The 24043-nt window shown below is 47.3% G+C and overlaps 1 protein-coding gene across 1 annotated transcript in view; it reads right to left on the reverse strand.

Annotated features, from left to right (window-relative positions):
* LOC127673310 (uncharacterized) overlaps positions 1 to 24043 on the reverse strand; it is a 63230-nt gene that overhangs the window by 31017 nt on the left and 8170 nt on the right. The window contains exons 3-7 of the mRNA XM_052168887.1: positions 15716 to 15769; positions 15088 to 15171; positions 12005 to 12070; positions 9145 to 9227; positions 6456 to 6548 (exon numbers count right to left, since the gene is read on the reverse strand). Of these exons, the coding sequence (XP_052024847.1) occupies positions 6456 to 6548; positions 9145 to 9227; positions 12005 to 12070; positions 15088 to 15171; positions 15716 to 15769 (380 nt within the window). The remainder of the gene's footprint in view (positions 1 to 6455; positions 6549 to 9144; positions 9228 to 12004; positions 12071 to 15087; positions 15172 to 15715; positions 15770 to 24043) is intronic.

The raw sequence follows: 24043 nt of genomic DNA on the forward strand, positions 1-24043 counted from the left end.
AGTCTTTTGAAACGTCAAGTCTCACCCCCAGTTACGATGTTCGTCCTCCAACGAGGCCACCTCCGAGTGCTTCCCAAACAATCCCACCAACGGGGTCCAAGTATTTGAATATATATATATATATATATATATATATATATATATATATATATATATATATAGTCATGATCATAAAAAGAGAAAGGCATGAGAATATGTTCTACAGTGGTGTGGGGGTAGGGGGTGCCTCAGCGGGCCCATGACAAGGGATCCCTTCCCCCTGAGGGATCAGACACGTAATGGTATAGTATAGAATAGAGTTTATTTAGGACATGGGGAGGGGAGTTGATGGGGTAGTAGAGGCAGAGAAAGGGGGAGAGAAGCAGAGGCCGGCCATGACTAGGTGGAGAGAGGGGAGAAGGGAGGGGGGAAGGGAGGAGCCCAAGAGGGCAAGAGAGGAGCTAAGAGAATAAGAGAGAGAGGAGGGGCAAGCAGCTCCTTTTATAGTGGGCAGGCCTACCTGGCTGTTGCCAGGTAGCTGTGGGGTGGAGCTTAGACAGAATCCATATATATATATATATATATATATATATATATATATATATATATATATATATATTTACACATATATATATATAATCTATCATCTGTCTATCATCTATCAATCACCTATATCTCTACCATCCATCAATAATTTGCCTACCCAAATATTAGCTACATACTATCTATTATATATTTATTGTCTATCTACCACCTAGTTATTATCATCTACCTACTACCTATCTCTAAATCATCTATTTCTCTATCAACTATCTGTATCATCTACCATCCATCCATCCATCCATCCACCTATCTAATTTATTATCTATTTACTTACTTATTTGAGACATGGCTTCATCGTGTAGCCCAGCTTAGCTCAAAACTCAGTAGACACCCCGGATGGACAAGTTAAGAAACCTCAGTCCTCGGCCTCTGCTACCCCAGTGCTCCAATTACCAGCACCGTCCTCACAACAGTTCTGCTGAAAGTTGGACGTCTTGATTTGAATGCCTTGGTCCCTCTCTGAATTCACTGGTCTGGAAATTTAACCCCCAAATTGATGTGTTAATGGTGCTTGGAGGTGCAGCCTCTGGGAGCTAATTAGGATCAGAGGGAGTAGTGAGGGTGGCGGCCTGCGATGGGGCGGGGCGGGGCTTGGGGGCTGGATTTACAGACAAAGGAGAGAGATCCTTACTCGCTGGCTCTTGCTCTGTCCCACACTGTGATGCAGGAAGAAGGCCTTCCTGATGCTGAGTGAGCCTCTATTCTCCGTAAATTATCCAGCCTCAGAGCTCTAACAACAACAAACAGGCTAAGGTGGGGCCTTGACTAGCAGAGCAATTGCACTAGAGAGAGGGTTTGTTTGGATTTTTTTGTTGTTTTTGTTTTTGCTTTCTTTTTTCAATATATGGAATCAATGGCATCTTTATTAGCAGATCGGCTGCATCTAGCGAGGAATGTAAAGTCCATGGATGATGAAGGGAAGGGAGGTTTTTTTTGTTTTTTTGCTTTTTTTTTTTTTTTTTTTTTTTTTTTTTTTGAGGCATGGCCTTGAGTATCTGAGCCTGCATGGAGAGGTTAACAGAGGGGTAAGGAAGGCTTGTCTGGCGAAGGAGAAGGCAGAGCACAGGTCTTGGTGGTGGCAGAGGAAAAGATGAGGAGGAGGAGGAGGAGGAGGAGGAGGAGGAGGAGAAGAAGAAGAAGAAGAAGAAGAAGAAGAAGAAGAAGAAGAAGAAGAAGAAGAAGAAGAAGAAGAAGAAGAAGAAGAAGAAGATAGTTGGTGGAATTTCTTCCCTGAGAGGTTCTATGTATTCGGTGAGATCACTGGCTGAGAGGGCGGGGACTTGAGGAGAGCAGCAAAAGGAGAAGTCACAAACCAAGCGGGCACACGTTAACCTGGTGTCCACTCAGCAAAGCGTGCATTTTACAAGCGAGGAACCCATGACAGCTGCAAATACTCTTCTCATTAATCTCTCAGGCCCTCATCACCGTCCCATTTCATCACGAGTGTGCGTCCTTTACCATCTACTTAGAACATACATGCTAGGGCTGGAAGGATGACTCAGTGGTTAAGAGCACTGGGCTCTTACAGAGGATCTGGGTTCAATTCCCAGACCCCCTTGGCGGCTCACAACCATTTGTAACTCCAGTTTCTGGCGTCTGTGGGCACACCAGGCATGCACAAGCATGCAAGCAAAACACACATACACTATCTCTATATATTCATTATATAAATATATACGCATATATATATGTTAATGAAGGGTCACTCCTGCCACAGGACAGGTGGTTCTTCTTTACCAAACTTGACTGTGTTGGCTGATCTGTTTCTTTCCTTCCAATAGGTCCTTCAGTCCAAACTCCTGTCTTCTCTTAAGAATCCAAGTCCTCCCGTCTCCCCCCCCCCCATTCCTTGTGTTGTGTAGACAGAAATAAACACACCCTGTCACTTCCCTTCCTTGTCCCCCAACACAAGGGTGTTTCTTTAGGAAGGCTTTATAGTGAGCCCCACCTCTCCAGCAACCTGAGAGGCGAGGACCCCCTCCCTGACCCCCAGAAAGCCCTTGACCCCAGTTGTGGGGATGGGTATGTATCTGAAGAGGTAAGACCCCTGATTGGGTCTTTACTTCCCACTTGTAAAGTTGTGTGTGTGTGTGTGTGTGCTTTTATGTACCCCTTCAAGAATGCAAACACATGCAAAGTTGATTTTTTTTAAATCTGTACTTTAAAGTCCATTTCTTGGAAGGTAGGTTTCAAGACTCAAGCACACCTCTTATGCAGAACAGAGCTAGAAGCCCTTCAGGACAGGTGTGGTACACCTCTGATACACCATTATAACATGAGGTTGCGAACTTTTATTCTATGTTTTGTTTGAGAAATCCTGGGTATAGACTGATATCATATCCCCAGTTTTAAAACTATTATTGATCTATAGATCTATCTATCTATCACCTATCTATCAATCTATCTCCTCTTGTTTAGCATAGAATGAGGTCAACATCTTTCTCTGGGTGAGCATATGGATTAGTAAGAGGTCAGGCTGGAATAATAAAAATGTTGCTACATATATTTATTCATTTTGTCAGAAGTAGCTGTTGGACAACTTCTGCCATCTGCAGACTCCGTGAGACAGGTATTTGTCATTCACGTCAACAATATTCCTTTGAGGATCCAGCTCAGGGGTCCAACCCTTGCTCAACCCAGGCTCCATCAGAGAAAAAGAAAAATCCCCTCGCCTCCTTCTGTTTTATGTTTGTAGATAGATGTTTTCGGGCTGAGGTGTATCTCAGAGTGTGTCTACATACAGCGGAGTAAATATATATCACAGAAGTGGGATTACGTTTGAAATCATGCATTATGGGTAATGATAGAGTGGGGCCTCAACATGGTAATTAGTTTACAATGTGGTCCCATGAAAATACTCGGAGACCGTGATTAACGTTCCCGGCAGCAGCCAGCCCCGTAAGTAGTTTCCATTGTACTTCCCAGAACGCCACTCTCCCAGGATATTACGATAAATACCACGTTGGGTCTCCAGTTGAGCTAAGTGATTAGGTCTGGGTGTGAGAGGGAGGTGAGGTGAAAGGGAGATGTTGTCCAAGTGCTTGCTTTTCTGCTCTGCTAGACTCACAGACAGATTGAGCCGGCCAGCCATAGGGCATCTAAGGGTCCAAAGACATAATCCACAGCCCTCCTCACGCATGTGACGATATAACTACGGTTCGAAACGTGGTTCCAAAGTGATGTTAGCATACTGTGTCATTTCAAGAAACCGTAAGTGAACATGGGGGAAAAAAAACCCAAAACAACACATCAGTGACAACCATTCCTCAAGGAAACTCCTGTAAAGGGGGTGTGGGGGGGGGAGGGGCGCCTATGTTCAGAGTGTTTGAAGCGCCCCCTTCTGGCCTCATTGTAGACCACAGGTGGAGAGGAATGGAGGTCGTGGTGAGGACCAGGCCCTCTGGACAGAAGCTAGAGGACAGAAAGAGGCAAGCAGGGTCCACTTCAGAGTGGCAAAGAAGGGCCTTGAATTGCGCTTTGAGACTCTTGGGACAATCTTCCCTTCCCATAGGATGTGGGGTCATCAGGTCGCCGCTTTCAGGTAATGAAATCGTTAACAGACAGCCGCATTGGTTCTTAGGTCAAGCACCATCCCAGATGAGCTGAGGGGCGGGGGAGGGGGGGGGCGTTTGCAGGCTGGATGCTTGTGTTCAACACAGGAAGCACGTGACTTGGGGAGTGGGGGTGGGGTGGGGTGGGGGTGGGGGTGGTGGGAGAGAATGGACCAGGAAGTGTCTGAAGAGCTCTGAGGACTGTTTAGCCCTGTTTCCATCCTCAGAGCACTTGGGAGTTGGCTGAGAAGAGAGTTCCCCTGTGAGAATGCTGCTGAGTGCTGTGTTAGGGGTTTTGGATACAGAAAGGCTTTGATCATTCCTGTGGTTGTGGATAAAGATGCCACCTATCCAATTCTCCAGAGGTAAAGGGGCTGAAGTGTGACCCAGAGCCTCTGCGCGTCTTCACCTCCCTTTCCAGCTCCCACAGAGCCGTGGCAATGCCCCTAGGGGTGGATCTCAACTGGATACACTGTATCCCTGTGAGCTTCCTATATGGCCCTTCATCAAAGAGATGCTAGCACACTGTGTCCATGCCCAAGTAAGTGAACGTGGATTTAAAAAAAAAAAAAAAAAAAAGCCAGCCGGGCGGTGGTGGCGCACGCCTGTAATCCCAGCACTCTGGGAGGCAGAGGCAGGCAGATTTCTGAGTTCGAGGCCAGCCTGGTCTACAGAGTGAGTTCCAGGATAGCCAGGGCTACACAGAGAAACCCTGTCTCGAAAAAACCAAATCCAAAAAAAAAAAAAAAAAATCCATCAAACTCTTTGGGGGGGGGGGCGGGATGGGTGGGCACCTATGTCGTGCCCCCTTCTGGCCTCATTGTAGATCCCAGGTGGAAAGGAATGGAGGGTGTAGTGAGGACCCAGCCCTCTGGGCAGAAGCGGTATGCACAAGGCTCCTCACTCCTAGCAGATGCCAATAGATGCGCAGTAGCTAGGGAGTATCAGCAAAGCCCAAGGTGCCAGAGTCACCCGTGAGTCACTCGAGTCACTCAGGACCCGCGCACCAGTGGCTGGGTGCAGCACCAGCACAGCCAAGGGTCAGGGCGCCTTGGGTCTAAAAGCACCGCAAGGGAGTTTCCAAAGAGATACCACACGAGCTTCGCAGAACAGAATGGCAGTTTCCGCGGGGAGCCACCTACTCGGAGAGTCCACACAACCTTATGGCAGCCAGGTCTTATTAACGAATGTGTCCACCATATTCAAGAATATGGGCGCACAGTGGGTGCGCAACAAACACTGTGGGAAGTGTGGTCGGAGCAAGGAGCGGCCCTGGGTGTAGTGTGAGGTCACCTGTCTGGCACGCGAGTCCCGTTCACTGGGTATTCATGTCTGTGACTTGAAAACGCTTCCCAGTTGGAGTTTGGAAGATCAGAGGAGCTGGGTGCCACCTGCTGTACTGTGGATATTTATATTTCTCACCAAAACTCGTGGTGGGATTTAGCCCCGCGGTAGCAGCATTGTGGGGTAGTGGCTGGTGGAGATTTGGGTCATGTGGGTCAAAAGTGGTTGAGTTTCTGTGAGAGACACTTGTCACAGATTAAGCCCAGCCCTTGGGTTTTATCTCTTCCACACCCAGGTACGTCCCTTGCCCCGTGAGTCAGGGCTGGTACCGCACTGTGATGCTTTCCAGCTGCCAGAACTCAAGTATCAACAACCTCTTGTCTTTCTTTATAAATTTGTCCATTCTCGGGACTGGAGAGATGGCTCAGAGGTTAAGAGCACTGACTGCTCTTCTGGAGGTCCTGAGTTCAAATCCCAGCAACCACATGGTGGCTCACAACCATCCGTAAAGATCTGACGCCCTCTTCTGGTGTGTCTGAAGACAGCTACAGTGTACTTACATATAATAATAAATAAATCTTAAAAAAAAAAAATTCTCCATTCTCAGGCATTCTATTACTGACACAGGAAGCTAAGACACCGTTCTAAAGCTGTTGGTACTGCCGGGCAGGGAGTCAGTAGATAGGAAAAACTGAGTATCATGATCTGAATTGAGTTTCAAGAAAAGTAATCTAGCCACATATAAAGTATCATTGATAACTGCATGACTCAGAAACTAGTTTTGATTCTTGTTTTTGTTTTTTTTTTGTACAGGTGTGTGTGTGTGTGTGTGTGTGAGAGAGAGAGAGAGAGAGAGAGAGAGAGAGAGAAGCCTCAGGTGTTCTAGAACTCAATCTGTAGAACAGGCTGGCCTTGAACTCACAGAGATGCGCCTGCCTCTGCCTCCCACAGGACTCAAAGCCCTAGTGTGCCCTGCCCAAGAAGCAGCCTTGGGGGTGAGCTACCCACAGGCAGTCTCCCTAGAGCAGACCTTCTTACCAGTAGTCCAGTTTCAGGGGCAGAGTTTCCAGACCACGGATCTGACAGTAAGGCTCCAGGTTCGAGAGTTCATACAGCTGCAGCTCCCGGCTCCTGTTGAAGGCAAACATGGCTGACGGCACTGGAGGCTCCTCACCCCATCTCTGTAGAAGTGTGTTAAATCCCACCGATTCCATAAAGAGGGGCCCCCCAACCATGAAAAGCATGCCCTATGGGGGCTGAACCCCAGGTTTCCTGAAGCTCTCTGAGGAAGGGTCATCTCTCCAGCCGGGTGCCAAGCCCGGCCACACGGCTGGCCCTTCTCCATCAGGGGCTGGTACAGTTTTCTGCTGCCTCGGCTCTGGAGGCCGGCTGTAGGGAACTCCGAGCTCAGCTCGACACTGAGGTCCCTTCTGTGTAAAATGGGATCCTAACAATCTCTGAGTTAGAGATGAGCCGTGAGGTGACACCTGAGAGAATGGAAGGCCCAAAGCCTGGGAACTACTCAGGATGTCAGGCTTTGGCGTGGGGAACATAGGACATCAAAAAACAAGAGGACTGAAGGGCTTCACTACCTCATCAACCAGCCTTCCCTCCGTTTCCCTCTTCCCTACAGCATTACTGGTCCCTTGACCCAGCCCTCCTGCCTTTGGCCTGCCCTAGGGCCTCTGAGAAGAGAACAGCTTTGTCAGGGCAACAAAAACAACCTCTGGCTCTCTACCCCAGGCCCTCAGCCTGGGCCTCCCTGTGCTAAATGTCATTTCCTCTCTCTTCCTTCCTAACAAATGTGGTTCCCTGGACCCCAGCGAAGCGTGCCGCTGGCCAGCTCAGAGTCTTTAATAGGCGGCCATGTCGATCACTGAACTGTGGTGAGATCACACACATTAAGGCATCAAGGCCATTAAGCACCTTTTTCGAAAATCAGACTGGAGGAGGTCACGGTGTCAAGTGAAACAAGCCACAGAGAGAAAGGACGCATAGCACGTTGTAGTTGGTGGAGCTGACACACACACACACACACACACACACACACACACACACACACACACACACGGGCCTCACGGAACTGAGCAGCGTAGCGGAGGGCAGTGGAGAAGGTCGGGTAGTGGGAGGAAGAATTTTAAATTAGGAACACCAAAACAGAAAGAGGAACAGTTCTTACTTTCTATAGCACAGCAGGGGAGCTGTTGTTTAAAATGAACTCCCACGCCTTTCCTTTTCTCAATGACACATAGCTAAGATTAACATTTGATTGATGATTAATCGGAGTAAATATCACCACAATTAGATCATTACATGGAGTATCCGTATGTCAGATACTGTATCCAAGTATGCAAGTGTTACTTTTTTTTTTAAAGAACACGGGGAGCTAGAAGGCCTTGATGCTCTCCCACGGGACCTGAGCTCTGTTCCCAACACCCACATCAGATGGCGCACTGCTGCCAATAACACCAGTTCCAGTGGGTCTGACACACCTTCTTCTGGGCTCCTTGGGTATTGTATTCACATGCATACACACACACACACACACAAATAAATAAGCAATAGATCTTTTTTAAAAATTGATGATGAAAATAAACAATACAAATTTTAAATCGAATTTAAAATAAAAGTTAAATTTAAAAATAAAATTGAGCTGAATTTGTAAACTTATATGATGCTTAGTAGTTAGCATAATATTAAATTGATTATATTTACTATGTTGATATTTCTTTCTTTTTTTTTTTTTTTTTTTGGTTTTTTTGTTTGTTTGCTTTTTGGATTTGTTTTTTTCGAGACAAGGTTTCTCTGCGTAGCCCTGGCTGTCCTGGAACTCGCTCTGTAGACCAGGCTGGCATTGAACTCAGAAATCTGCCTGTCTCTGCCTCCCAGAGTGCTGGGATTACAGGCGTGCGCCACCACTGCTTGGCTTCATGTTGATATTTCAATAAATATATTTTGATGATGAGTTAATATAAAGTATTAAACCGTATGAACAGTTACATTTAATAAAATAACGGGGATAGGTTGGGGCTGGTCATGGAGTTGTTCATTAAAGCCTAGAGCCCCAGGGACTTGTGGAAGAGTTGTGGGGCTTGTATGGTAGGCAATGAGGGGCTTGTATGGTAGGCAGAGTTGTGGGAATCCTTCCACCTGCCCCTTAACTGTAGCCACACCCTAAAGCCCAGAGCACAAGAGGCCTTCATTTTCCATCCTCCCTCTGAGATCTAAGTTCACACTCCTGCCAACTGGAGCCCTCTGCAAGCTGGAGCTCCCTGGACCTCGCTCTGCAGCCACAGCCGCAGCCGCAGCCGCAGCCGCAGCCGCAGCCGCAGCGAGTGACCATAGTCAGCACATCCATGATCACACGGTGTTCTTTAACCCTGTGAATTAATCCAGTGCAGTCAAGACTCAGTTTAGGCGGATAAGAAAACAAATACACCATTTAATCCAAATAAAGTGTGCTTGAAAAGTGCTCAGACTAATTTTCCTTCTGTGGCCCTTTGTTGGTTCCGGAAGTATTTTCTACAAGACGGCATCCTGGCAACCTCTGAGATAATGAGCTCGCGGCGTGGAGCCACACACAGTATACCTCTGTTTACACACATGGCTCTAATATTTTAAGACTCCAACGTTAGCCTCACACTGCAAATGTGTTTGCTTGTGTGGCCTTAGACACAGAGATCCATCTCTTCACACCGGGACTGCTCACTTTTGGTTGCAAACTTACCCGGTTCCAACGATTACTTTGTTGTACTGTGGCATGCTGACAATGTCCGTCACCCATTGGGACTTCCGGCTGGTGGACTTGCGCTACAGAATTGAAAGGTGAAAACAAACAAATGCATATGTCTTTAAAAACTGTATTTATTTAATTTAAATTTATTTCATTTTTACTGAAAAGAGCTTATTTCGTGTGCATTTGGCCTGCATGTATAAATGTATAGGCATCACATGTGTGCTTGGTGCTCTCAGACGCCAGAAGAGGGCATCTGGTCGCTTTGGAATTTGAGATACAAGTGGTCGTGAGCTCCCGGTGGGTCCTGGGAATTGAACTCAGGTCCTCCGGAAGAGCAGCCAGTGCTCTTAACCACAGAGCCATTTCTCCAATCCCCGTAGTTTTCTTTAATTGATTTTCTCTTTCAAGGGGAGGAACTTGGTATATTTGAAGAGCTAATTGAGTGTTCTCCCCTGGAAGGGGCTATTTAGCAGCCTGAGAGGTTTAGTTGTAACTTCCGGTTCTAAACTGCCCGGGGCAGAGCCTGCACGTTCTGTCCGTTCTGTCTGCAGCCCCCTAGCACAGAGCCTGCTTTACACGGAGCTCAAATATTTGTTGAATGAGAGGGGTAGGGGGTAGCAGAAATGGGCCAGGCAATCTTTCTCCTAATTACACTTCCCAGATGCATGCTGGCTTCTGAGTTTCTGATTAGTGATTCAGACGGAACCGCCTCGCGGGCACAACCACAAAGGGGGCGGGGATCCCGTTCCGTCTGTCATTCAGTAAGACGCATGATAAATTACATGACTGAAGCATGTGTAATTCATCATGCCATCTGAATTTAGAAGCAAAAAGAAGCATTTATCTCAGGCTCCTCGTAGGGTTTGTGTTTTCTTCGCATCCCTTAGACTGGCAAAATCTGCTGCGGATATATTATATTCAAGGGCACAATTTATGTAATCACGCCACTTAAGGAGCAGTTTAAAATAGCAAATAAAATCAAACCGTGGCACCCAGCATCCTTCTCAAATGAAAATCACATACAAAAATTGGCTTTTTTCTTTTCAACTTCAGCTGCAGGGACCAGAAATAAATAGCTCCGTCTTCTCGGATGGTGATTAAGGTGTCATCAGGCAGAGAGAGAATGCGCAGCACGGGTCTCCCATGTGTCAGTCTCTGCTGAGCGGCAGGCAGCAGGAGAGAGGCCTCTGCCTGCCGAGCCGCAGCCTTGGCTTGCTCTGAGAACCCCAGCTGCAGGTATGTGCAGAAACTGTCCTGGAGAGCAAGGGACAGCTGGTCAAGCCCTCTGTCATTTTGCATTTCAAAAATTCTCTTCTCATCGGGGAATAGATAAAACTCTTTTTTTGTGGGGGGGGGGGGCATTAATAGAATTATGAGCACATGCTCCCAACTTGGGGAGCTGTAACTGTCGGGTACATTCAGCTGGGCCTGATGGTCTGTGGCCCAGCTGTCTGCCTTTCTTTGCCTTCCTGCTTCCTCCGAGAGTGGTCTGGGGTGAGGTGGGCATCTCAACCACGGTGGTAGTTGTTTCCAGCCATGTGCCATGCCTGAGTCACAGGACATGGACCTTCACCTCAATACTTGATCTCCTTTTACACATTGGAAGTCTCAACCATGGCAAAGCTCGTGACTCCCTCAAGAACAAGTGCTTGCTCTTTCTCTTCTGGTCCCGGGCACTTTGGGAGCCATAGGTTTCCATGTGGACACAGCTACGTCTGCACAAGAGCCACACCACACAAACAATCCGCAACATGGCACAGAAATGGCATCAAGAAACCCCAGTCATCGCTGGGTGGTGGTGGCACACTCCTTTAACCCCAGCACTCGGGAGGCAGAGGTAGGTGGATCTCTGAGTTCAAGGCCAGCCTGGTCTACAGAGTGAGTTCCAGGACAGCCAGGGCTACACAGAGAAACCCTGTCTCTAAAAAACCAAATCCAAGAAAAAAAAAGAAAGAAAGAAAGAAAGAAAGAAAGAAAGAAAGAAAGAAAGCAAAACCAACCAACCAACTAACCACCAATTTACCAACCAGTTAACCAACCAACCAATCAACCAACTAACCAAATAGGACAAACACCTAAGAAATGGCTGTCCCAGGACTTGTGGCCCTGTCTGCTGGACTTCATGTGCCTCCCTTAGGATTTAGCAGGATGCCCATAAAAAGACACTTTTGTGGCTTAGGAAAAGGAAGGTAGTCCTTGAACCTGAGACATGGAGGTGGGGAGCTTTGGACTCAAGGAATTTTTATTTCCTCTCCATGAACCCCCCACTTCACTAGCTTTCTTTTTGTGGGCAGGAGCCTTGAATGCTCCTTATAAAACCAGGTGAGACCGGAAAGGTCTTACATCTGACTGGGCTGGTGAATTGGCCAGAGGTCAGAATAAAGATGGCTTACTGCTCAGTCGGGGGTGGGGGGGGGATGATGGGCACGTGGCCAAGAATGCTTAAAGCAGATGTCTTTCCTCTTCATAACCACACACTGAAAACAGAGTAATATAATGATGGTGGTAACATATGCTGTGACCGTCCTGGCTGCAAACCCTTTGTAGGTACTCGTCATGGTGGCCACAGGCAACCTCTGACCCAAGGGATTTCTCTACCGGTTTTCTCTTGGGCAATTAGGTGAAGTGGTGATCATGACTCCCACTCTTGGCTTTAGGGTACCCTCTGTGGATCCTACCTGATCTACTGAGGTTCCCAGCTAAGCTCCTTCTTAGAAGAATTTGAAAGTTGCAAGCAAATACTTCACTTTGGTTCAGCTGGGAGTGGCCAAAGGGACAAAGCCAGCCTCCCAATGGAGTCTCGTGTGCATTTATTACCAACATTAAGTTGGACTTACTTGACATGACTTACCCACTGGATTCTTCCCACTGCCTCATAGTCTATTTTCATGAAGAGTTGTTCTATTTGTCCAATACTCTGGGAAGGAAAAAAAAAAGGCTAATAGACTTTGCTAGTATTGAGGAAAGAGGTATGCGCAGATGTGCCAGACTTCAGGCAAACACATGTTTGGTGAGCTCTTTGGAATGGATATCTAAATAAACCAAATCACCCTGGGGATGGCCTTATCAAAAAGCCTGGGATCAAAGATGGAACAGAAAACAGAAAGCTCAGGGCGACAGTCATCACTGCTTGGATTCAGTCTGCCTGTCCAGAGCCCATCGGAGCCTGGGAGATCTTCAGTATGTCTGGGGTGGGGATGGTCCCTCCGGGGCTCTGGATGTAAGTCATGGCATGAGGATACGGGTGTGCAGGACTCAATCTGCTTCCCTGAGGCTGTGCCAGCAGCGACCCTGCTGAAGCAGCTGGGCTACACCCAGAGCTGGGGTGCACATGTTACTGAATGAATAGGACTTATCATGGGGGCCGCTGGGAAACTCCATAGTGACCCCCAAGTGTATGCCAAACTCTGGGAGAGGTCAAGGTTTCAGAGCTGAAAGTTAAAGGGGTGAAAACCTGTATCTCACATGGCCCTCACTGGTTGAGGACTTTCTATAATTGCAGTTAAACCATAAACCAACAAATACACCACACGGCATAAGACTGCCCTCATGACATGAATTATATTTGATAATGGACAAGCTGTTTGGGCTCTGTTGGTCAAAATTTCATACTAGCCTCTCATGATTGAAGAACACTCAAGTTGAAGTGCTAAGGTCTGGGCTAGAGGGCTGGCTCAGTGGTTAAGAGTGCTTACTGTTCTTTCAAAGTTCAGTTCTGAGAACCCATGTCAGGCGGCTCACAGCCATCTGTGCCTCCAGCTCCAGGGGATCCAACATCATCTTCTGGTCTCCTTGTCACTGAACACTTACACACACACACACACACACACACACACACACACACACTGGGGAGGGAGGAGGAGAGGGATAGGGAGAGAGGAGAAGGGGGAGGGAGAGGGGAAAAAGGGAGAAGGAGGAGGGGAAGGGAGAGGGGAAGGGGGAAAGGAGGAGGGGAAGGAAAGGGAGAGAGAGAGAGAGAGAGAGAGAGAGAGAGAGAGAGAGAGAGAGAGAGAGAATGTCTATCTCATTCCAGGAGAATTTAAGACAGACACTCGCTATCCACAGTTGTTTCTCCTGAGTAAATTCAGCACAGAGCATCATGAGGAGCCGTGAAGTTCTTTATCACTCACTTAACGACGAGTTATCGATTTCTGACTGTCTACTCACACGGCCTAGGGCTCTCTGCGTGTTGTATTCCATCAGATCCCAGAGTCGTAACAGCCCTCCCTCCGGCCCCAGATCTTCTTTAACAAGGGACTGTTGTGGAATCTTGACGGATAGCACCTCAGAAACTGGTCCTTTATCACAGACGATTTATCTCAATAAAAATCTTACAGGTGTGGTGTACGCATGAGTACATGTCCAGGTGTGCAAGCACATGTGTGCACACGCACGCAAAGGCCAGAGGTTGACCCTGGGCATCTTCCTCTTTTGCTGTCCACCTTATTTTCTAAGACGGTGTCTCACTGACCCCAAAGCTCACCAACTGCATTAAACTGGTTGGCCATTAAGTTCCCACAAGCCTCTTGGTTTGCCCCACCCCCACCCCGCCCCCCAGAGCTGGAGTTACAGGTCTGTGACACCACTCCTACGCTTCTGCAGCAAGTACTTCACCAGCTGAGAATTCCTGTCAGCCCCCTAAGTCTTGCTCATTAAGACTTAATTCTCTAGTAAGTCCCCCATGCTTCAGAAAACAACCCCACCTATGTGCATGCAAGGAATCCTAATTAAATTCAGCAGGCCATTAAAAAAAAAAAAAAAAAAAAAAAAACCCTAAACAGCAGCAAAAACCACAAAAATATCGGGGAGTGGGGAGCTGTTGGGAACAAAAGGAGTTTAGTAGGAATGGAGGCAATTAATAGATGTAAAAAAAAATGACCAAAATACAAAATATGTATTATATGTGTGCCTTAGTTAGGGTTTTATTCCTGTGAAGAGACACCACGACCACAGCAATTTTTATGTAGTGAAACATTTCACTAGAGCTGGCTTACAGTTTCAGAGGTTTAGTCCATTATCGTCATGGTAGGAAGCATGGCAGCGTGCAGGCAGACACAGTCCTGGAGAAAAAGCCGAGAATTCTACATCTTGATTCAAAGGCAGCAGAAGGAGACTGTGTGCCACACTAGGCATAGCTTGACCTAAAAGCCCACACCCACAGTGACACACTTCCTCTAATAAGGCCACACCTACTCCAAAAAGCCACACCCACTTCAACAAGGTCACACCCATTCCAACAAGGCCACACCTACTCCAACAAGGTCACACCCACTCCAACATAGCCAAACCTCCTAATAGTGCTACTCCCTGTGCCCAAGCATTTAGGCACATGAACCTATGGGAGCCACACCTATTCCAATAAGCACAATCTTTCTCTCTCTCTCTAATATATATGTGTGTGTGTGTGTGTGTGTGTGTGTGTGTGTGTGAAAGAATACAAAGGGAAATTTTAAAAGTGTTGTATTCTTAGCTAACTAAAATGGCAGAGAATGAATAAACCTTTTTCGAGACAGGGTTTCTCTGTGTAGCCCTGGCTGTCCTGGAACTCACTCTGTAGACCAGGCTGGCCTTGAATTCAGAAATCTGCCTGCCTCTGCCTCCCAGAGTGCTGGGATTACAGGCGTGGGCCACCACTGCCAGGCTTGAATAAACCATTTGATTCCAGCTGTCAGGGAAGCGAAGGAAGATTGACTAGAAGCTAAGTGATTGTCTTATACTCAAGTAAGCAACAATCTAACCAGTCCTGTTTCCCTCCCAAGCAAAATCTCTAAATGTCTCATTGCCCCGCCCTTCTCAAGTCAGCTGTCTGGAGAACCAGACAGGTCTTAGTGGAGAGGGGAGCGGCGCGCTTACGGGATCCTCGGATCTCATTGGCTCGGCGTTTACAGCATTAACTGTGGCCTGTGTGATCTGCTGTGTGCCAACCCCACTTACTTTGTTGTGTGACCTCATACACTGCTTCACTATGCATTTGAACGTTTCCAAATCCAGCATCTGGCTTCCTTTCTTCTCATGGTCCTACAAAAAAACAAATTAAAAATAAAAAGAAAGAAAACAGTCAGCTGGGAACTGGAAGACATTATGTTGTGCATGTCCAGGAGCTGAAGGCCACAGAACCCAACAGCTAATTAGACTCACCTAAATGCTACAGGTTTTTCACAGGAATTCTGTCTTGGGCACTTTTTTGAACCAGTTAAAAGAAAAGCAACTTGTTTTTAATTACATGAAGCAACAACGATCAAAACAGTTACTCTTTGCGGCTATTTTATAGAGATTTAAAAAGTCGAGGGGGCTGGAGAGATGGCTCAGTGGTTAAGAGCACTGACTGCTCTTCCAGAGGTCCTGAGTTCAAATCCCAGCAACCACATGGTGGCTCACAACCATCTGTAATGGGATCTGATGCCCTCTTCTGGGGTGTCTGAAGACAGCTACAGTGTACTTACATATAATAAACAAACAAACAAACAAATAAGTTGGAACTTTTACTGAAAACAATCAAATATCAAGTAAAGAATCAAAATGCCCAGACAGGTGTTTCAAAGTTTACCTGGCCAGCTCCTACCTGAAAGAGTGCGCTTAGGCGGCGTAGCTCTTCCAGAGTCACCTGCTGCTCGACCTCGCCAAGACAAAACGAAATAAATTAGAATCAACAAGGTGAAGATTTTTCCCCAGGAAAGGACGGCAGAGCTCTTCTCCCCAGTGTGACTCCTGGGAACCCTGAAGCGCCGGGTGTGGTCAGAGAAAGTTCAAACGTGCAGGGGCCCCGGGCTGGGGTCACCAGATCCTGAACACTGTCTTTAGAATCACGGGAAGGAATTCTCACACTGCCTCCTTTCCTTTGGTCCAGTTTCTGATGTTTTCTTCTTCGGTTTCCTCCAAGTCAGTGCCTACTCACCTGACTCACGCCTCCCACACCCCCCCCCCATCCTCTCTCACGCCCCACCCCCACCCCCCAATCCTCTCTCAAGCTCCCCCCCCTTCTCTACCGTCGCTTCCTTCTGGCTTACACCACCCCAACCTGGTGCCAGAATTTGGGGCTGCGGGGCGGTCGAACAGAACCAGCAGAAACCAAACAGTGAAATTGCAACAACTTGGTTTCTCAGCTCTGTCTTCAGCTTTACCGGAAGAGTTATCACCAGCGGCCAGCCGGTCCGTTTAGTGGGTGTTAATTTTGGCTAAACCTTTTGTCTAGAAAGAGGCAGGTTCTCTTTTGGTGTGCCTCAACTCAGTAAACAGATCACCAGAGTACATGTTCACCCTCCCAGTCTTTTATCTACTATATTAATAATGTGTGTGTGTGTGTGTGTGTGTGTTAACCAGTACAAATCCCCAAACATCTGCCTTAGAATGACAGGCAGTAGTAAGGAGGGCTGAGCTAAATTGCAGTGTGGCCTATGACAGACAGTGACAGAGAAACTGGCTTTTCTCTTACCAGGATCATCTGAAATTGATGTTTACCTACCTCTGAAGTGGTAGCTCCCCTCCCCGCCCCCATAAAGCTCAGGCTGACCCCAAGCTATTGTGTAAGCCATCATCTTAATAAGATACAAATACCGTTCAAGTTCTATGGTGAATGACACACTAGGTAGAGAGTTGGTCTTTTTGCCTTCCTGGATCTCCATTCTAGAAGAAAAGAACAACTAGCAATAGCAATGAAGTATTGCCCTGCCTCCTGGGAGAGGGCTCCCCGATCTGGAAAGACACTAATTTCTGTTTGTTCTACGAATGTACTAGAAACACTGCTGACATAGTAGAGTAAAAACCTTTATTAATAACAGTAACAAAGCGCAGGATATGCAAGCCAGTGTGATTGTATAATTTACAAAAGATAATTTTCATTTATGCATGAGATGTGACCGTTCACGGCCATTCCCCAGAGCCAGAACCTGCAGGCATGCCCACCCCCAGCCACCCCCAGTATCCATGCAGGACACACCAGCAGCCTTTTGGTGGCTGGCTGGTTGTGGTTGTGCACTGCGTCCTCCTGGTGTTTCTGTGGCTCTTTGTCTCTTCATTACATGTGATACACAAACCTTCCTGCCTGCTTCCTGCGCCTCCCATCAAAAGAAGGAACAGAGTAAAACCAGAGGTGTGACAACCCCCAAGCCTGCGGCCACGTTAGCCAGGTCCTCGCTACCCATCTTTAGCTCTGAGAGGCTTCATCGGATTTTTATAGCACCGAGGAAAGTGAAAATCCAATGAACATCAGCCAAGAGAAAGGTAGCAATAAAGATGCGCTTTTGGAAAAAGCTGCAACAAAACAAGGCCATTATTGTGCTTTTCCTTGAAAATATAAACGAGGCTTTCCTGTAACTGCGTGGTCTTAAAGCAAATTTGGAAGACGAAGCACAGAAAACAACGTCCCTTCTGGACGCTCCTGTGCTTGGCAGGGCTTGAAGCTTCCCAACAGTCCCCACCAGCAAGTCACATTCTATCACACCAAAAAGCTCGAATGAGTTGTTTCCCTACAGATAAAAAACAAAGGGAACCGTCTGACTGTTTTATATCCAAACTATCGTGGCTATATGGTGGCAGTCGTAAATAAGTCAGTCTGCAACCTCGGATTGGGCTTTTTAGAGACACCAGTCATGGCCAAGCAATGCATTTGCTCCATTCAGATGCAATTTCACAGAAAACTGCAGCATCCTTCCCTTGCAGGCACTATCAGAGGGAGTTCTAGGAGCCCCGATTCTGCTTGTCCCTACGTTTTGCAGCCCCCCGCCCCATGCAAGCAGGTTTACGATTAGAATGCTTTTCCCAGAAGGGTTCCTTTGCCTGCTGGTTGCTCATTTGCATCTCAAATAAGCTCGTCTATTGTTAACAGCAGAGCATCATTCAGCTCTTTGCAGCGAGAGTCTCCTCTGTCAGGGTGGTTTATAGATAATTTCTCTTCCACGACAGGGGAATTGACTAATTAATCGAATAAAGTATCCCTTTGAAAATCTATTTCTTCCTACTGGGGCTTCCTGTTCCATCCCTGCCTCTGTCTCAGGATAATTTTCCTTTTGAAAATCAAGTATTCTAGGAAGGGAGGGAGGGAAGGAGAATGGGTGGGAGGATGGGTGGGGGGGATGGGTGGGGGGATGGGTGGGAGGATGGGTGGGAGGATGGGTGGAGAGGATGGATGGGAGGATGGGTAGGGGGATGGGTGGGAGGATGGGTGGGGAGGATGGATGGGAGGATGGGTAGGGGGATGGGTGGGGGATGGGTGGGAGGATGGGTAGGGGGATGGGTAGGGGGATGGGTGGGGGATGGGTGGGAGGATGGGTAGGGGGATGGGTGGGAGGATGGGTGGGGAGGATGGGTGGGAGGATGGGTAGGGGGATGGGTGGGGGATGGGTGGGAGGATGGGTAGGGGGATGGGTGGGGGATGGGTGGGAGGATGGATGGATGTGTGGATGGATGGAAGAAGAAAAGCAGGCATGTAGGCCAGCCTATGTCTTGAGTGGCCATCTCTACAGTTTCAGAAAATGGATATGAGCTAGGAGGGAGGGGAGAGAAAAGAAGAAGAAGAAGAAGAAGAAGAAGAAGAAGAAGAAGAAGAAGAAGAAGGAGGAGGAGGAGGAGGAGGAGGAGGAGGAGGAGGAGGAGGAGGAGGAGGAGGAGGAGGAGGAGGAAGAGGAGGAGGAGGAGGAGGAAGAGGAGGAGGAAGAAGAGGAAGAGGAGGAAGAGGAGGAAGAAGAGGAGGAGGAGGAGGAGAAGGAAGAGGAGGAGGAGAAAAAGGAGGAGGAGGAGAAGGAAGAAGAAGAGGAGGAGGAGGAAGAAGAGGAAGAGGAGGAGGAGGAAGAGGAGGAGGAGGAAGAAGAAGAGGAGGAGGAGGAAGAAGAGGAAGAGGAGGAGGAGGAAGAGGAGGAAGAGGAGGAGGAGGAAGAAGAAGAGGAGGAGGAGGAAGAAGAGGAAGAGGAGGAGGAGGAAGAGGAGGAAGAGGAGGAAGAGGAGGAAGAGGAGGAAGAGGAGGAAGAGGAAGAAGAGGAGGAGGAGGAAGAGGAGGAGGAGGAAGAGGAGGAGGAGGAGGAGACAGGTCCTAAAGAGGAGAAGCTCCATGGAATTATGATTATTCCAATAAACTGAAGTATTTCCCGAAGGCCAAAGTGTTAGAGTCTTAGACCCAAGCCTGGGGCACGCTTGGGAGTCGGTGGGGCATCTAAGGGGTGAGCTTAGTGGGGAGGAAGTTCAGGTATTAGGGACTTTGTCTTCAAAGGAATGTTGAGAATCTGACTCCCTCTGATCTCTCTCTTTGCCTCCCGGATGCCATGAGGTTGCCAGGACTCCTCTACCACACACACACACACACACACACACACACACACACTCCCTCTACAGTGGACTGTGATTCCATGCACCCAAAGCAACAGGCAGAGCTGACTGGCCTCCTGGCCCTGGGAGCCAAAATAGGCCTCTCTCCCTTTTACGTTGCATACCTTGGTGCTTTGCCACAGCAATTGTGAAAATATCTTCTCTTATTTTTAAAGTATCATGTGAGTGAGGCCTTGTGCTAAGGCCTTTCAAAATCACAAGGATATGAGGACTTAAAAAAATAACTGCCTTGGGGACTGGAGAGGTGGCTCAGTGGTCAAGAGCCCTTGCCGCTGCTTTTGCAGAGGATCTGGGTTTGATTCCAGGCACCCACGCTGTAGCTCACAAACATTTGTAACATCAGTTCTAGGGGACCCAGCAGGCACATACGCAGTCCGCATACATGCATGCTTACAAAGCATTCATATACATCAAACAAATAAAATAATCTAAACATTAAAGAAACAAAAAAAGATGTCTTGCTTTGAGAAGATTGAGATTGGAGGGTCAGGTGTTCAAGGCCAGTCAGGGCTACACAGAAACAAACAAAAACAAACAAATTCAGCCAAAACAACAACAACAAAAAAATTGTTCTATTAGATGTCAGAAAATAAGTGACTTCAGTGTAAAGATAATTCTCATAGGCTGAGTCATCCCTTCCTCTGCTGTCCAACCATGGCTGAGTTTTTTGTGTGTCTTGTGCTAAGTGCTTTACACGATCACGGTCGTAGCTGTTAGAACATCTGGTCTCCAGCTCAGGTGATCACTGCAAAATCACCCAAAGTTCTACCAGAAGGAGCTACACACGGACAGACTGCCTGGGTCACCTCCACCATATGCCTCTTAGAGTAGCCTATAGTTTTGCTGTTTCCCAAACATGTGAGTCAGCCAATCAGAGAGCAGAACTCTTTGACTGACTCAGGCCTATGAGAAAGCAGAACTTCCTGTGCTCTTGAGATTTTGTGGTTGTTACACAGCGTTACCAAGGCAGTAGATAGCTAATACACATCTATTAAGGCACATTAATCTTTGATTCCATCACAGATCTGGAATACCAATTCCTCCAGGGTATGTATGTGTGTGCAAACCAGAACACACAATGTTGCACACATGTAACAGTTTCGAAATGTACTTATCTTAAGTGTGTTTGAGGCACTGTTTGATCTTGAGCCCAATTCTATTTCATTTTCCTTTCTCTAAGTTGGGTTCATTGTCTACTAAACTGATGTCGTGACCCAGTGGCGGGTCAGGACCTGGAGTTTGGAAGTCACAGACATCTCTGTGAGAAGACTTTATGTTACATGGACCTTGTAGTTCTAAATAATGGGTATAAATAGGTACTTTAAAAATGTTTGAAAGAAACAGCTATAAGTTTCCCAGGTTTGCCTCTGTCTATCTTAGTCAGGGTTTCTATTCCTGCACAAACATCATGACCAAGGAGCAAGTTGGGGAGGAAAGGGTTTATTGAGCTCAAACTTCCACATTGCAGTTCATCACTAAAGGAAGTCAGGACTGGAACTCAAGCAGGTCAGGAAGCAGGAGCTGATGCAGAGGCCATGGAGGGATGTTTCTTACTGGCTTGCTTTCCCTGGCTTGCTTAGCCTGCTCTCTTATAGAACCCAAGAGCACCAGCCCAGGGATGGCACCACCCACAAGGGGCCCTCCCCACTTGATCACTAATTGAGAAAATGCCCCACAGCTGGATCTCATGGAGGCACTTCCCCAACTGAAGCTCCTCTTTCTCTGTGATAACTCCAGCCTGTGTCAAGTTGACACACGAAACTAGCCAGTACAATTGACCCCTTGTCAACTTGACACACAAACACATCACTATTAAGCCTCAACCCTTACTTTCTTATTCATCCCCAAGATCTAAATTACTTTAAAAGTCCCACAGTCTTTACATATTAAAAGTTCAATCACCTTAAAATATCCAATATCTTTAAAATTCAAAGTCTTTTAAAAATTCAAAGTCTCTCAACTGTGGGCTCCACTAAAATACTTTCTTCCTTTAAGAGGGAAACATATCAGGGCACAGTCACAACCAAAAGCAAAACTCAAACTCCAGTGGTTCAATGTCTGGGATCCAACTCATGATCTTCTGGGCTCCTCCAAGGGTGTGGGTCACTTCTTCAGCTCTGCCCTTTGTAGCACACAGCTTGTCTTCTAGGCTCCAGCTGCCTGTACTCCACTACTGCTGCTGTTCTTCATGGTCATCGCATGGTACTGGCATCTCCAAAACGCTGCTATCTTCCACTGTAATTAGGCTTCACCAATAGCCTCTCATAGGCTCTCAACAGGGTGACAAGCCTCTGCTCCTATGCAGGACCCCTTCAAGTCCTGGGCCATCAATTGCAACTGAGGCTGCACCTTCACCAATGGCCTTACGTGGCCTCTCACCGTGCCAAGAGCCTCAGCTGCTCTTCACGACCCCTTCATGCCTTCAAAACCAGTACCATCTGGGTGACTCTTACACAGTACCGAGTCCAGCCACAGCACAAAACACAACTGTGGCTATCTCTGGAACACACTCTCTGTGCTCTCAGAAAACACTTCCGAGAAGATTTCATCTCAGTGTTGCTGGTCTCTTCTTAATCACCGCTAATTTCTTAGCTCCAGCTAACCAGCATCAATAGTCCCAGTAACACAAAGGTTTGCTTTAGTGGTTCTGGTATCTTGTTACTCACAGTTGATTCTTCAGCCCCAGCTAACCAAAACCACAGAATCTTCACAATCAAAACATGGCCACTGTAAGAGTCTTTAATCTTCCCTCTGAAATTTCACAAGCCAGGCCTCCATCTTTTGCACTGTTCTTAACATTGTCTTTCAAGTTCCTACAGAACTTTCCACTGAGCTCTTAATATTCTAATGGCTTTTCTAGCTCAAAGTTCTAAAGTCCTTCCACAGTCCTCCCCCAAACATGGTCAGGTTGTCACAGGAATACCCCACTACGCTGGTACCAGTTTGTCTTTGTCAGGGTTTCTATTCCTGCATGAAGCATCATGACCAAGAAGCAAGTTGGGGAGGAAAGGGTTTATTCAGCTTACACTTCCACACTGCTGTTCATCACCAAAGGAAGTCAGGACTGGTACTCAAACAGGTCAGGAAGCAGGAGCTGATGCAGAGGCCACGGAGGGATGTTTCTTACTGGCTTGCTTCCCCTGGCTTGCTCAGCCTGCTCTCTTACAGAATCCAAGACCACCAGCCCAAAGGTGGTACCACCCACAAGGGGCTCTCCCCACTTGATCACTAATTGAGACAATGCCCCACAGCTGGATCTCATGGAGGCACTTCCCCAACTGAAGCTCCTTTCTTTGTGATAACTCCAGCCTGTGTCAAGTTGACACACGAAACCAGCCAGTACAGCCTCTATGCCCCTTTCCCTACCTCATGAATCTGACTTTTCTCTTTCAAGACTTCAGAGATACAACCATGACTGTCCCCTTCAGGGAACATTTTATGAGTCACTATACCTAGTTGTGACTAACGGGTGAGCTACATGGTGGCTGGCTGGCTGCCCAGACCCTGACAGACCTACCCTCAGGACCAAGAATGTCCAGAGTCTGCAAGACTGCCTAGGTGAGGCTCAGAAGGAGGAGGGCAGGTGCCTTGGATGGAGTCTCAGTTTGTAGATTCTGAGTAAACACAGGAGGAGTGAGCTGAAATGATTTCATGCGTTTGATTTTCTCTCTGAGGAAGGAAGTTTGACCTGGCTCTTTTTTTTTTTTAAATTTTAAAGATTTATTTATCATTATATCAAGAACACTTTGGCTGTCTTCAGACGTACCAGAAGAGGGTGTCAGATTTCATTATGGATGGTTGTGAGCCACCATGTGGTTGCTGGGATTTGAACTCAGGAACTTCGGAAGAGCAGTCAGTGCTCTTAACCGCTGAGCCATCTCTCCTGCCCGACCTGTTTTTTTTTTTTACTTTTGAAAATCTAGCTCTATGTGTCACCAGTCAAAATGATAGACAGAATAAGAGGACGCCATGATCTGGATACAACCCTTACCTCAGAGGTCTGTGTGCTGGGATTTGGGCTGTGGGCCCTTTAAGAGGTGGGGCCTGTTGGAAAGGAGTGGAGGGATTGCTCGCATGATTTGGTTCATTTTAGAGAGAGAGAATGAAGCCTCACTTCTGTATGCCACCTGCTGCTTTTTACCAGCCGTGGTATATGCACTCAGCTTGATCTCTCCAGATGCAAGGTGCCTGAGTTTTTCCAGCCACCACAATCATGAGCCAAAGAAATCTCTTCATAAATTGCACAGTGCCAAGTGCTTCCTTACAGCAGCGGAAGCAGACAGTGGAATACCATGTCTGCTTCAGCTGGGTGTGGAATGGTCCCCATCTTTACAGCTCTCTCCACTGCTGGTGACAGATAGTCTAGGAGCAATCACCTCCTAGTTACATACATACACAGACTTGCTGAACAATGGCAGTGCCTTCAAAGGACTGAGAGTGAAACTTCTACAAGTTTCTTGGGAGTAAGATGTGAAGAAGGGTCATGTGCAATGTGAAGAAGTTGACCTAAGGTGATGGAAGCAAGTTTGGGCTTCTCAGAGATGAAAGGAATCTGGTGTCCTGACTCACAAAC

Source organism: Apodemus sylvaticus, chromosome 22 (assembly GCF_947179515.1).
Source record: "Apodemus sylvaticus chromosome 22, mApoSyl1.1, whole genome shotgun sequence".
NCBI classification, from domain to species: domain Eukaryota; kingdom Metazoa; phylum Chordata; class Mammalia; order Rodentia; family Muridae; genus Apodemus; species Apodemus sylvaticus.